General features: G+C 38.0%; 1 protein-coding gene across 1 annotated transcript in view; it reads right to left on the reverse strand.

The window, feature by feature from the left end:
* LOC146005300 (uncharacterized) overlaps positions 1-15,907 on the reverse strand; it is a 123,771-nt gene that overhangs the window by 12,871 nt on the left and 94,993 nt on the right. The window contains exons 2-3 of the mRNA XM_083144431.1: positions 2,357-2,506; positions 142-271 (exon numbers count right to left, since the gene is read on the reverse strand). Of these exons, the coding sequence (XP_083000557.1) occupies positions 142-271; positions 2,357-2,506 (280 nt within the window). The remainder of the gene's footprint in view (positions 1-141; positions 272-2,356; positions 2,507-15,907) is intronic.

Below are 15,907 nucleotides of genomic sequence, written 5' to 3' on the forward strand. Positions count from 1 at the left end.
CCCAACATTTAAAATGATATACCAATAAACCAACGGAGGTCGGCGCGTTCTGACTGTATTTTCGATATTGTCCTTTTAAAAGTGGGTACATAGCGATTTCGATTCATTTAATCCAGCGATAGGAAAATCATATAAACGTACCTGCAACATCAGACTGTATTGAGTTTATAGGCCGGCAGAACAGATTTTGTCCAACTTCCCTGTCATTGCGGTAATAAAAGGTATTGGTATGAGCTAGATGATTTGCCCAGGATTGTGCATATGAACAAAGCTGTAAGGAAAAGAAAATATTAGCTAGCATATTTCTCACCATACACATATGTGTTTGTGCATGTATGGATGATTGTATGTATATTCAATTGCAAAGGTATACAATTACATATTGTTCATCATTCTATTAATTCATTTTTAATTTATGATTGAGATTATTAACGAATTGTAGGAATGGTTTCAAGATATCAAAGGTGCACTAGCAACAATACAATCTATCGTATACACTGGCGTACGCAGGATTTTTTTTCGGGAGGGGCTTGATTTGTATAGGCGGATCCTTTCAGTGGCGCCAACTTATAGGGGTCGTGGAAACATAGTGCACCTAATAATTTGTTGTGTTATTATTATTATATGTTATTGTTATATATTTGCACATTGAAATCAGTAAATAACATATTTAAAATAGCGAGTATGGTGTGTATTAATGATACATTGAAGGGAAATTTTGAGATTTTTTTTAATTTATAAGAACCCAATGTTTTTCAAAAGTTGGTATCCCTAGCTACTTTCTAGTGCGCGGCATGCACAATTTCGTATATTTAGAACTTTCCACTCTCAAAAATGGCAACTGGGGGTCATTTTATTGGGCTTGAATTTACCACTCAGGTTTTTCCCGAGATTTCTGTGCTTTTATTTCAAAATGTAATTTTTCAAAAGTGAGTGAAAATAATTTTTACATGTACATTTTTAACTGTTGTACAGTAAGAGCAAGGTCAATGAGTGGGAGGCACAAATATTCCTTGGAAAATTGTCCATGACTATTTTCATAAATTTTGTCTTGCATCCGAAGTGTTTTTAAAGAATTGATTTTTACGTATGCATGTGCAAAGAAACACTCATTGCGATCATATAGTCCTTGGTACTCGAGTAGGTATCTCACCTATTATTTTAATGTTATGGAGTGCACTATTAGTTGCAGGAAAAGTCAAAAGTATAATGTAATGGCAACTTAAACAACGAACAATAATGTTTCAATTGACAATAATTAGGTAACTAGCAGACAATTGGACTGTTTCCTTACATGGCACATGTCCGTATATTTGTTTTAATACTGTGAATGTGATAAAAATATTGTTTTTTTATATTTTCTTTGAATTATTTGAAAAACTTTTGGCATTATTTATTCCTTAGACTAGACAGTAGAATATTAAAACACATAAGACGTTCTGCCGTGTTTCCTGCATTTCACAATTATTTGGTAATTCAATTTTTCTCTGGTTATTCTGGGAGGATATAAATTAATTGAAGTTCAACACACTTCCTCTGGGAATTCGACTTTGGTGTAACCCAACTCTGAGAGGAGTTCCTATGCAATGTGTCTACCAAAATAACAAATCCAAAATTATTGACTTTTCTTGAAATTTATTTCCTTTTTTTTTTTGGACTTTTTTTCCTTTCCCTTAACATTTAATAGGTATAGTTGGAAATTAAATATATATATATTTTTTCTTGTTCAATGAAAAGCCCTACCACAAGGCCTGTTAGGATGCAAACTGAAGCTGTACTTTAACTTGAGATTTAGACTTGCATTAATTAATGCTTGTAAAAATTAATGCTTCAGACTTCTTCCTGGGTGGCACATCGTGCTACGACGCCAGGGGTTCCGGGTTCGAATCCCGACCTGGGCATGGATGTTTGTGAGTGTCCATTCATCAATTTCACCATATCATCACTCATCTCCATCTTCGCAAATTAGCCAAAAGTGGCACAAAAGCGAAGCAAAATAAAGCAAATCAATCAATTCATCCTGGGTGGGAAATGTCCACATTACTTTAATATTTTTTACAAAACTTCATGAACAAGAATGTAATTCTTAAGAAAGTGGATTTTTTAACCACAACAATACAATTTTATCAAATTCCAGTACAGGTATATAAAAATGCAATTTCACTATACTGTAAAAAAATAGCACACATTCTTGATCACAAGCATAATTTCTTGACTTTCTTGGCCTACCTGTTAATTTCTTGACATTCTTGACTGGTAGACACCGTGCTATGGTTAGTTTTATACATGAACGAAAACAAAACACGAATATAATTTTAACTAATTAATACTTGTGGATAATAAATGAAACGCTCACCTGAGGAGACATGTTTAAAGGTGGTGCGCCGTGCCTTTGGCGATAGGCATTGTGACAGTTGAGGCATTCGGTGATGAATTCGCTGTCCTGCCAGTCTGTTACACATTCATTGCTTCGGTTCTCAATGGTAAAGGGGTGGTTGGATAGAAACTGCAATGAGAGGAAATTTTAAAGTTACCAACAAACAAAAGATGATTCAAGTTCCATAAAATATAATAATAATAATAATAATGTATTGATGTCAGATATAGATGAGGTGTTACAAATACTACTGTTGGAATGAATTTACACACACACACACGGACATACATAGAATTAGTTATTACTCCTTGTTGATTGCAGACATGGGCGTCCGGAAGGGGGGGCAAGGTGGGGCCGTTCACCCCCCTGGAAAATGAAAGTCAACCATAAATTATGTATTTTACACATATAATTTCATTTTAGCCACAATAATATGTGTTAATTATTGCATTAACACTATAAATTCAAATTTAAGCAATGTTTTTTTAGAGAACTATACTCTTTTGGGGGAAAATGTGACTTGTTTGCCTCCCCTGGAAAGAAACACCTTCCTTGCCCCTCCCTGGAAAAAATCCTGCGGACGTCCATGATTGCAGATCATTCATTTCCTGAAGTCTTACCCTACTGCACTCTTATCAATATTCCCAAGGTACAAGGTATAAGCAGAGGCCAATGTCTGCTTCGAATCAACAGAATTCCATTCCTTAGAACAACGCAGGATGAGCATGTAGAAGAAAATAGTAATGAAAATATCGATGGTCAATTCGCCTACTATTATCTTTGCCTTTGACTGTACTCAGCAAGCAAAGATAGGTTTTAATTACTCATAATAAACTGATTTTATTTAAGCTTGTATTTAGAACCATTCGAAAACAAGCAATCAAATTAATCTTTTCAGGACACGGAGTGAGTATACCCAACAAATTTGGAGTCATTCCCTGATGCTAAAAATCCACAACGAAACCTTGGTAGATATAACCAATGTACTCTTCGCATCACCTTATTTGTCCGCCCTGGAAAATTCAAAGTACTGAATCCGTAAATTTGGCAGCATAGCACTTCAGACCCAACTAAAAGTAGCAAACTTTGCAACAGTTCTTCTATCTAAATGAAAACGCTCTTGTGATTTTTTTCATTCTTTCACATTCCATGAAGTTAGAAACCCTAAACCAGTAATACAATACACAATTAAACAAAAATCGTCAGTAGATATAACAATGTTGAAAATTTTTCAAGATTCTTCGTTCTGTATTTGAAAATAAGGGAATGTATGTGCATTTTGAAACAGGTTCTCCTCCATGTGGAGAGAATTGACGTCACATTTGAATGCAGAGAGGCAAACTTGTCACGATTTTAGGCGAAATTTTTAGTAAAGATACCCTGCACAGTACCGGACGATTTTGCAAAGCGTATCTTTTTTCCTTGATCCGTGGCGAGATGACCGCACTTTTTTTTACTTTTTTCGTCAAGAACGAAACGTCGTAGGTTCAAATCCCACCCTCTCCTGCTTATTTTTTCCTTGTTTTTCACCGAGTACGAAGGGTTGCAATAACGTAACATACGATTAAATGAAATTACTGTAAATATTGATGCGATGCATACTCAGTGGCGGCGATTGAGTTCCAAAATTGAGCGGGTAAGGTGCCAAAATTGTGGGCGGGGGGGGGGGGGGCAAGGACAGTTTACTTTCCCTTGGTAGATAAGATTTAGCATAGTGCAAGGTCAACTACCCCCCTAATCGTCGCCACTGTTCATATCTCAAGCAATGCTTCTGCTAATATTCTTAATTTTTCAGATTGGCATGATATTAGGCAAAACTTTTATTTTCATTCAGCTGTTATAGGTTATGTTAACACACATTAAGAACTTGCCGGTCATTAATATCTGTTCTTAAACAGGATGTTGTAATCAAGGGGTCCCTGGCTTTACACTCGGTGGAGGCGCATTGTACACTGGTTCGGATTCCAGTCTAAATTGTAGGTCCAGTCCTGATTAGTCTGTCTGTGCATAAAGTAGACTTAAAACAACAATACAAATATACACAAACAGGATGTTCTTTGTTTGCGCTCTTCTCTTTTTTCAATGATACAACTACAAATTTTATGCTATATTCAGCGTTTGAAACTACCCACCTCAGAATTTACATTACATGTTTCTTCCCATTCCCCGTTGCATCTTGCTTACTACGATTAAAATGTCTTCCGGAAATACTGGACGTAAATTGCATAAATATAAATGGAAATTTCCCAGAAATGTAGATAAGCATTCTCGTCCAAGGCCATTTACCTTCGGAAAAAGTCTCTGCAATGAAGCAAGAGGTTTGAACCCACGACCTTCCATTCCGCAAGCGAACACCATCCCCCTACACCACGCCGACACTGCTCACACCATTTTAAGTACTCCGTTCGAGGGATAAAGACATACATTTATGTAGAGTTGTAGGGTAGTGTGAAGTGGAAAGTCGTGGGTGGGAGAAGAGAAGGCAGCGGCTTACGGAAATTGTCCTTACTGATGGATTGTATCGTCTCTATAATACAGAAAAATGAGGTTCATATTTCGAAAAATGACTTGAAGATCAATGCCGTTTGTCACCACAAAAATAGGTTTTTCATAGTTTGTACTTTGTTAATATGCACCTGTAAGATTTTTAATTGTTTTAACTTCACTCATATTTTATATTTCAGAAGTTAAATATACCTTTCTTTCTCTCTTTCTGTAGTCTATGAAAAAGGTTAAAATTCTTTGGCAATTGGGGTCTCGTTCAGCTGCCTCTTTTTCGCTTTCCACCTACTTTCACACACACACACACACACACACACACACACACACACACACACACACACACACAATAAAAGTAACAACTTAATTAAAATGGTTACTTGTCCAAGAGACTTTATTAACACACCATTTACAAAATGTGACAGACACCAATAAAAATGAGGGCCTCCCCGATGGCGCAGTGGTAGCGTCCTCGCCTTGTAATCAAGGGGTCCCGGGTTCGATACCCGGTGAAGGCACATAGTGGTTTGGATCCCACTTTAATCTGTAGGTCCAGTCCCAATTAGCCTTACTGTGCATAAAGTGGACTTAAAACACCAAATCAATCAATCCAATCCAACCAATAAAAATTTTAATCATTCTTCTCCTTTGCGTTTCTCGATTTTTTTAATACGTTTCCTATTAAATTTGTCATGGGGATATTATATACATTAACTTCTTCAAACTGGTAATTCATTTTAACGTGAGCTACTTGGAGAAGAGGTGGCGTGCTTGTTCCTCACGAGGGTGATCGTAGGCTCGATTTTCCATCTAGGTAGGATTTTTCAGAAGTATATCATTGAGCTTAAATTGAGGACTAAAAGTGGTAAACGTTGTAAGTGCCAAAAGCGAAAGTGTTGGGAAATCGCATCGTTCCGCACATCAGCCCGTAAGAACGTGCACCCTAGTGACCTCTTTACACGCCCTTTGAACTACTTAGAGGGCTACCAGCCACATTTCACGTTTACCACATTATAAAGCATGGCACATTTCACAGTTGAACGTGGAAAACGGTGTTTGAATTATTGTGGCACTTACAGCGTTTACCAATTGTAGTCTTCAATTTTATCCAGCCTGCTTGGAAATTTACGTTGGTCTCTGCATTTCACGAGTTGAAGGTTGAAAGAGTAAAAGGTCCAGCATTTCCTGAAGTTATTTTGATAGTAGCAGGAGAGGAAGTGATCATGTGTCACGTGGAATTCGCAGAATCAAGTTACGTGAGGGTGGTTGTTTTGAATATTGCGACTTTAGTGGGACGTTTGTTAGATCTTAATATATTTTTCTTGAAAGAAGACAATTATTTTGGATACAAAACAGTGGCATTTTGCATTTTTTAAAAAAATTGTCGTTCATCGCATAGCCTACGTCACAATAGTAATTTACTTGCGTTAAATGGAAATTTACTAATAGTTTATGACTAGAGCCCGGAAGTTTGGCAAAATGCCTCTTTTTATCTACTGCATAATATATTGATAAAATTTTTCCGGATATACGTTTCTTATGTTGTTTCGAATGTTTTAGAAGCCTTTTCATTTTGCCTATTTTGCCTATTTGGGACCCCACTGCCTATTTTTAATTATAATGCCTTTTTTTGCCTTTTTCAATGAAATTTGACATTTTTTTTAAAAAAAATGTGTATATAAATTATTTTTCTCCCAAAAAACGTTGTTGGCATTTATTTTTCTTCCGTTTATTATGTGAATAATTTTCGCCTTATTTAAGTAATATTGAACTCACGCATGTTTCAACATTGCTGAAGGAGAAAAGTGTGAGAAAAAAAGTATTTCATGCTGAGTCAGGATATTGCCTTTCGGTTAACATTTCTTGTGCATGATTGATTGCTGAAGTGGACAGGTTGATTTCGAACACAAATAAAATATTTCTGAAATCTCCCTCTCGAACCCGAAAATTTCAGGAAGTTGCCATTGAGCTTAGTTTACCTCAGCAACCAGTCTTGACGAGATAGGGAACCTAGATATCAGCAGCTATATATTATGCTAACAACCTTCAAAAAATCAGTGAGGTGATCGATGCTCTTCCAGAAAATGAAGCGGCTTCAATTCGTGAAGTGAAAAAACTCCTGTGCTATTCAAGTTTACTTTTGCACATTATGGTGCATTGCCAGAGACAATTACAATTATAGCATCCATGAAAATCTTCGAGGAATCTATGCAGCAGATGATGGAAGTGCCAGGAGAAAAGGGGTCAGCTGTTGCGGAAAAGTGCTAACGGGTAGTGAGTGCAAATGAGGACTTGAAACAATTGAAAACAATTTGTGATATTCTAAAAGGTGAAAATGCTGTTACCACAATGAGTCCAGCTACATTAGCTTGTTATATGTATGCTCCAATAACTTCTGTCGAAGTAGAAAGATCATTTTCTATTATGAAAAACATTCTCTCTGACAGACGACTATCAATGAATGTTTAGAACTTAAAAAGCACCTTGTAGTTATGTGCAATCAAGACGGAGAAAATTGAAATGCTCTTCCCAATTTAAATTTTAACATTTTGCCAGAAATTATAGATAAAAGTAAGCGACTTCTAAATGTGCCTTTTTTCGGTTTATTTTGCCTTTTTTTCATTTTTAGTGCCTATTTACCACATTATAAATGCCTTTTTGCCTGCCTATTTTAACGAAAATAAATGCCTGAACTTCCGGGCTCTATTTATGACGCATCAGAAGATGAAGACGAAGTTATTAACATCAGTCATTACGAAGGAACGGACATAACGTAATCAATCTTAGCAATTTGAACTCATTATATTCTCCCCTACGTTACAGCAGTGTACTGCATTACTGCTTAATATAATTGTGCGTGTGGTGTTAGTGCATCGAAATAATTAATATTTTGGTGTGCAGTGAAGAGCATAAAGAATACATATCTTATATAACATTACATACATCATCCTGAATACACACCTATTTCTGATATGTGAAATAGTCATAATGTGTGTGGTTACACAACTTATGAGGAATAGCTAAAAGGGATTGGATTGATTTGTTGTTTTAAGTCCACTTTATGCACAGTAAGGCTAATCGGGACTGGACCTACAGTTTAAAGTGGGATCCGAACCACCATGTGCCTCCACCGGGAATCGAACCCGGGACCCCTTGATTACAAGGCGATGACGCTACCACTGCGCCATCGGGGAGGCCCGGAAAAGTTTTAAAAAAAAATATTTAACCTTAAATCCTGACAATCAACAGCTTGTAAGGAAAAGATGCGCAGAAGGGACGTCCCTCAAAGTGTGCATCGGATTAATTTTTGAAGTGTTCTAATATCGACGGTCTCTGTGTATGGGATTTGAACCCGCGACCTTTCATGGTTGACGAAAAATAAAGATACCAGCGTCTAACCAACTACTCCATAACAACTTAGTGACAATACCCTCTTAAAAAAACACGTTGACGTTTATAAAAACATCCACCTTCCTGTGTTCCAAGCACATTTTCTTGACAAGTCGTGAACAACTTTAGTTTTTGGAAATGTTCGATATTATGCAGGGAATTGCAAATAAAATGTCGCATAAACTTCTCAGAAATTCGCTTCTTTCTGTTCAAACTTGATGGCGATTTCCTCCAGGTGGAGAAAAAACTCTATTCAAGTCGAGTAGGCAGAATCGTAAAAATTTCTCAAGGTCTTCATGCAATTTACTATTTCTGTTTGATTGTGTGTTATATCAGCGGCTTATAATTTCTAAGTTCATGGAATGTGCGAAATTGAAAATCTCTCACCGCGGCTTTTTTCGTCTAGTTGAGGGACCAACTCAAGTTAGCTACTCTCAGCTTGTACTGAAGTACGATTTTGCTAAGTTTACGAATTCTGGACTTGGAATTCTTTCCGGGCAGTCAATTAAGAAGTTGCGAGGAGTACGCTTTCTATTACATAGTAATATCCCTCCCACGCGGGCCACCAAGGGGGCGTGGAGATCTGCAGCCAGACTAGGGGGACGGGTCATCGGCCCGACCAACCCCCAGCCGTTGTAGAACTTCGCGACCGGATTACTCTCACTCACTCGGAGCTCCCCAATTTCCTCGCGATGGTGGGTTGCCACCGGCCCTATACACAGGCCGAAAATTCCCGGTGACTGAACCGGGATCGAACCCATGCCGTCCCGCAACCGCCGTCCAAAGCAAGGTGCCTTAGACCGCACGGCCACGGAGGAGGACTTTCTATTACATAGCAGAATACAATTGCAGCACTACCATTTTGGATAGCACAGTAGTATGCAATACGTTTGCTCGAATATTGATTTTCTCCGCAGCTTGGAATATTTCCTGACAATTTTTCTGGTTTTGTTGTAATATGGATTTTAATAAGATTGCTTTCTCGATACATGACCTCGCCGTCGAAGGATCTGGGTTGAAGTCGGAGAAATTTAATAATTTTCGTGCTGCTCCCTTTATCAGCGTCATGCAGTCATTCATCATTACCATCATTGTCACGCTTAACGTAGAGGCGTAGAAGAGCAACGTTAAGTTCTAACATGCATATTTTTAATGCACAATTTGTTATTCTCAGTGGCTATGAATGTATTCTGTGGTGATATATTTTTAGATCAAGAACGTTTCGGGACATTTCATTGGCCTTTTGCGCCATATTATTGTTCTCGAAATAACACTGTTTGGGGAAAAAAATGGGTTAACATTTAATTTTTAAAATGCCAGTCGCTTTGTATTCTGAAGTTCACAACATTCCGCAGCACCGTGACGGAATCGGGGGATGATTTATTGATCACTCTCCCATAGCCAGAAACGTAAACTCGTTCCATAAGAGATCTGTAACGCCAAGAGCAGATGCGATCTGACGACCTTCTCAGCAGAATTCGCGTTCAGCCAACTGAAGCGACAGTTTAGGTGGGGACAATTTCACGGCCCGGTGGGCGAATTTTCGCTCTCCTAGTCAATTTCTGTCGTCACATTTATCCCTGTCTAAAAATGAAACATTGACGGAGGAGAGAAAGGGTTCATTGCACTCCAGAATAACTGAATTCTGTCAGCAAAGCCACTGAAATGTAAGGCTTTGGTGGAGATAAACCCCGTTCGCCATCCCCCCCGGGGAGGGGAGGGGTGGTCCAGCAAGTTTGTACGCGCTGTGAGGAGAATCAATAAGAAATGTTTACTTTGCACTCAAGAATGCATTGTACAGTCACCAACAGTAAAAATGGGACACCTAGATCCTTAAATACTCGCTCCCCTACAATGTGTTGTGTGTATTGCCTAACTTTACGGCGGTGGTAAAAGTTGCCACTGAAAATTTGCCATTAAAATATATTGAATTTAGTATTGGGCCCAGGATTTGGCCACCGAGAGTTCCAGATTCAAACCCTGACGTGAGTATGGGTGTTTCTTTGCGAGTGTGCCTACGTAAGTTTAATCTAATCATCAATCACCTAACTGGAGAGGCTAAAAACACATTAGAATTAGAGAAACTGAAACGGTGTCCAAATATTACTGAAGAGAGTCATCGAAGGATTCTTTTTCATGTTACTCAAACATTTTTTTCCTTCGTTGCGATATCAAGATGTCATAATCAAACGGTTTGGTTTGAGTTGCTGTTTTAAGTCCACTTTATGCACAGTAAGGCTAATCGGGACTGAACCTACAGTTTAAAGTGAAATACGAACCACTTGTTCCTCCATCGGGTATCGAACCCGGGACCCCTTGATTACAAGGCAATGATGCTACCACTGCACCATGGGGGAGGCCTTATAATCAAACGGGTACTTGCCCCTGTGACCCCATTACATTCGTCAATGCTGATATTTTTTTTGTTTTAGTAACATTTCTTTCATGCACTACACGATACATCTCAACTCTGTCGGGTTCATTTCTTGGAATAAAGTTTGATCATTCGTCTTGAGTTTGCGTGATGATAATTTGCGAGAATCGATAACAACAGGAAATGAAGAAGAATTTCAGCTCGAAGTTTATCTTTCTTGTTTTCCTTCACATGAAAATCCAACAAAAGAGAGGAAGATCGCTGTTATTATCATGCTCACGGGCGCAATGCGGAGCGTGAGATACTAAACTTTCCTTTAGAATTTTATAACAATTACCTATTCATTCTTCATTTCTTCCTTTTATTTGTATTCGTTCTCCCTCTTCCTGTTTTTCTGCTTTCCCCCCACATTCCCCCCTCCCTTCCCATGTTTTAGAATCAATTTTTCTTCTTTTCTTCCTCTTTCTTGGAACATTCGCAATCGCACGTGTTCAATTCAAATGAACATGTGATAGAAGAATGCCTGTGAATTTTATTTGGGAACAGGCCATTTTCTTATTATTCACTTTTCAGTCAATGAAATCATTGTAGTTCACATTTCGGCCGCCAGAGCGCAAACTGACACAAAATCCGATAACTAAACTCCTATCTTATTAATTTGGTCTGTTGTTTACCTTACGAAGGCTGCAAAACTGTGCAGAGTATCGTGGAATGATGATTCTTACGAGGAGCGCCACAGCCATTCCGTGTCAAATCAACCAATAAAGAAATATTTTTGAATAGTTAGTTAATTTGACATGGAATGACCCCCTGGTTCCATAGCTCACTACGCCAAGTTGACTGGTTTTAGTGTGCATAAACCAGGCAGGCATTGTAATGAAGATAAAACAGAGATAAAAGAATTGGGCCACGTGACGTCTCTGGATCGCGCTCAAAAGTTTAGTCAAGAAAATTTTACATCTCTGTGCACACCAAAGCAATTTGTTCGATACTTTTTTTGCTGTGTAGACTTGCAGTTTTACGAGTCATTTCCCCATGCAACGGGATGAGCTTGCGGGCGGCGGTCAGTTCGTGTTTTATGAACTCGTAAATAGTTTATGGATTCACAGATAGATGGCTCAGGGAGACGGTTATCAAGGTGATCCATGGCTTTGAAACCGAAAAAAAAAGATGGTAAAGCCAGGAACTTGTTTATGACATACAAAATAACTAGTGGACGTGCCGCAAATCAAATCCGACACGACCTTTCTCAGTAGTAATGTGAACGGTAGCCGGACACTTGCGATGAACACAGTTAGAAATGAAAGGGCAGGTGGACAATTGGGATGACATTCTAAATCTTCTATCAAATTGAACGGTGACTTAGCAGTGATGTGCGTATACGCGTAAACAACGATAGTCTACATTCTACACATAGACTATGTTATACACGTAGATTACGTAATCTATGTAAACAACATGGCGAAAGGTGATACCTTAGCAAAGAGCGCCGTGGAATTAAAAGAAAATTATACTGCGTATCAGTTGCTGATGTGTGTGGAAAACTTTTCATACTCTTTCTTTCAAAATTCGAACAATTTCTCACCTAGGAAGAAACCTAATATAGGAAATATTCTAGTGCTTTATGGGGAAAAGACCACTCTTGCCTCACGACTGCCATCTGTTGTTGTTTTTTGCATACTATTTATGTTCTTCCATAGTTGATAATAGAAGAGAAGATACATTTTGTTGTAAATACGGTTCTTTTCATTTCGTTAGGAAGCAATATACTTGAAAATGTCACTTTCCTTTCATGAAAGCCTTGAAAATTAATTCTAATGCACTTTAGATTGTCTACGTAGTCTATGTAAACTACAACCTAATGCAATATACGTGTAGAATACGTGTAGACAACGCATGTAGACGTAAACTTATAGTCTACGGCACGTCACTGCTTAACAGCCCGTACAATACCTCTTACAAGAGAATTATGTGAAATATTGATATTTTCGGTTGGGAATTTGGTAGGGTGACCAGACGTCCTCTTTTATCCGGACATGTCCTCCTTTTTAGGTGTTTGGGCGGATTTTTTAGAAATCGGTAAATGTCCTCCTTTTTAAAGAGTATAGCATTGACCATAGCAAATGTGCTGCATACAGAATGCTTCATTTGGTGCGCGTTAATTCGAGCAATGCTCACCTAGCATCTGGGAGCTCAATACGATCACTTTCCCGACTGATTCATTAGTAGGGCGCGTATTTAAGGCACTAAAAACCTCTGAAATAGGCAGTTAAAGGCAACAAAATGATGAAAATAGGCACTTAAAAAAGCATCATAAACTAAGAAAAGGCACGAAAATAGGCAGTTAAAAGGCACCCTAAAATTAAAAAAAGACATTAAAATAGGCAATGGATGTGAGCTTATTTAAATTTTCTTCTTACAATGCACAGTTATACTGTATTAGCACTTCAGTTTTTACATAAAAGTGCGCTAGCGATTAACATACTATAATACTCTTTTCATCGAAATTCACATTTGCGGGGAATCGTCTGTTAAAGTAATTCTCACAGAAAGAGCTAGTGCTAACGACTGCCAATTTGAAAACAAATGATGAAAAAACAATTTGCACCATTGTAACAAAAAATGAATTTAAAACAATGTTCCAATTCAGACCATCAAATCTGGTGAATTCCAGATTTCAGTCAGTACAACATCAACAAAGCCTTACATCTTTCAATATAGGGAAAGCTGAAGTATGCAAAATAGGCACTAACCATCAAAATAGGAATTTATAGGCACTATAAAAATGTGTTTTCGGAATAGAAACTCCATGAAACGAACTTTCAAGTTTAAACATGAAAGCCTATGGTTTACTACAAAGGAATAAAAAAGGCAAATAGGAAAATTTTCGCACCCCAGTCATTAGTATTTAGCACTGAGACTGCTGGAACGCATGTAGTCTGTGCAGTTCCTTTTCGGTTGATTGATTTGGTTCATTTTACTTAGCTTTTCTACCACTTTTGGCTAATCGCGAAGATGAGTATGAGTATGATGATTTTGATGAAGGACGCCCATGCCCACGCCGGGATTCGAAACCGAGGCCTCTGGCGTTGTGGCGCGGTGTGCTAACCACTGCACCACAAAGGTCGGCCAGTTCCATCGTATACTCGATACACAAATGTGTAGTGAGAATTTTGATTATTAAGTAATATTTACTTTCATGAAATAACGAAGCGAAAGTGTAAATTCAACAATGACCTTGCAAGAAAATATCCAGCTTTAAAGGATGGAAGAAACGAATATGGGGTAAAGTGTAAGGTGGTTGCCACTTTCCTCTGCTGTTGAAAGAGTGCTAGAAATATTTGTGGCATTGAAATCATATTTCTCTACCCAATCTAAACTACCTAAAATTTTAATTTGGCTTTTCGAAATAAGTTAAGCGAATCTTACTTGTTACATTTGCATTCACTTGTGGAGACATTTCAGTCTAATATCCAAGAATTAGAAAAGGAGTAAAATTCCTATGCTTCAAATTTTAGGTATTCTTTGTAATTTGTTAAAAAAAACAGATTAGGAGATTGCTTTCTTTGCTTAAAGGTAAGGTGAAGTTCTTGAAAGAGATCTGAAAAGCATCTCTGAGCAAAATGTTGGTAAGATTTTTGTATATTGATTAAATTATGAGTAATGGCAAATGTATAGCCATTTTTTGCGGTGTCCTCTTTTTCATGACTCTGTCCTCCTTTTTCACCATGCTCTGTCCTCTTTTTTGAATGTGTGTGTCTGGTCACCCTAGAATTTGGTTCAATCAAGTTTTTGAACATGGGCTAGAGCCAACAGACCACCTTTTGAAGTGACCCGTTTCCTCATACACTTTCCAACTCTCTCGTCACGTTTCTTCCTTTTCTGACCTTCAATGTACGTACTTGATGTTGGTGCCTTCTGCTTAGCTCCTGAGGCAGGCCAGAACATCATGAATTTTTAGATGCGGTCTTCCAAGCCACCTATTTACTTTGTTGTTCCAACCTTCTGCAGGATTATTAGTTCTGTGGCGTCTTTGGTTAGATTAGGTTAGGTCCTGATAGTCGCAATTGTCCGTGATTTTGGCTTCATCGCAATTGTCCTAGATTCATGTCAATGAGGTACATACACGTGTCCAGATCATGTTTTGTGTGTACAGTACAGAGTCAGGCATATTCATAAGAATACATTATTTCCTCCATCTCATTATCATTCATTCTCATCTTTGCGAATTAGACAAAAGTAGCAGAAAAGCGAAGTAAAAAACAAAACAAAAACAAATAAATCATTTGTAATTTTAAAAAATACAATGCATCGCAAGCAAAGCGAGTCGGTATTTTGTTTTGTATTGTTGCATTCTGTACTATGTTGTCTCTTGGAAATGAAGTTAATCGTACATGGATATGTGGTAGATGATTTCTGTTCCAGCTAGCAGTGAGAAATGGATATCAACTTAAATTCTTTAGATTGTCAGTTTCACCGAGGTTAGTTGAAATAATTTTACTTCAAGATGTCACCAACATACCTTTGTTGTTAGTATTTTTTTCAGCGCAAATATTTCGACAGACGTTGCGCTGAATGAATACTTCTCTCTTGCATCAAATTTTAAATTTTACACGATCTAGCATCTAGGAAAAGTATTTAATTGTAAATATTCCACACTGCAGATGAATACTTTAACCTAACGTTCTTTATTTGCATATTTACAATGCGGAAAAGCGAGTGTATTGTAACAACATCCAGTGCGCACTCTTTATTTGCAGTCATTCAGTTCATATATGCCGTAAGTACATGTTTCTCTATTCGCACAATATTTCTTTAAGTTAAGGGGTTGACACACAAGGTGAACACTTGTTAGAGTACTATCGACCCGTTCTCGGCTTCGTTCAGGCCTCCCCGGTGGCGCAGTGGTTGCGTCGCCGCCTTGTAATCAAGGGGTCCTGGGTTCGATATCCGGTGGAGGCACGTACTGGTTCGGATCCCACTTTAAACTGTAAGTCCAGTCCCGATTAGCCTTACTGTGCATAAAGTGGACTTAAACCACCAACTCAAACCAAACTCGACTTCGTCCACCAAGATGTATAACAGGGTGAGCATAAAGTTTTTCCCTGATTATGAATATTTATATCTTAAGTTCCATGGTAGATTGGCAAATAAAACCTATGGCAATAAGTAGTGCAATACATCAAGTTTTCTTCCATTTCTTTGTTTTTTCTGATTCGTAGAGACGGTCCCGTATCATGGCCACCGCGTTCACGGGACATAATCCC

Source organism: Lepisma saccharinum, chromosome 23, assembly GCF_977018435.1.
Source record: "Lepisma saccharinum chromosome 23, izLepSacc3.1, whole genome shotgun sequence".
Taxonomy (NCBI): Eukaryota; Metazoa; Arthropoda; class Insecta; order Zygentoma; family Lepismatidae; genus Lepisma; species Lepisma saccharinum.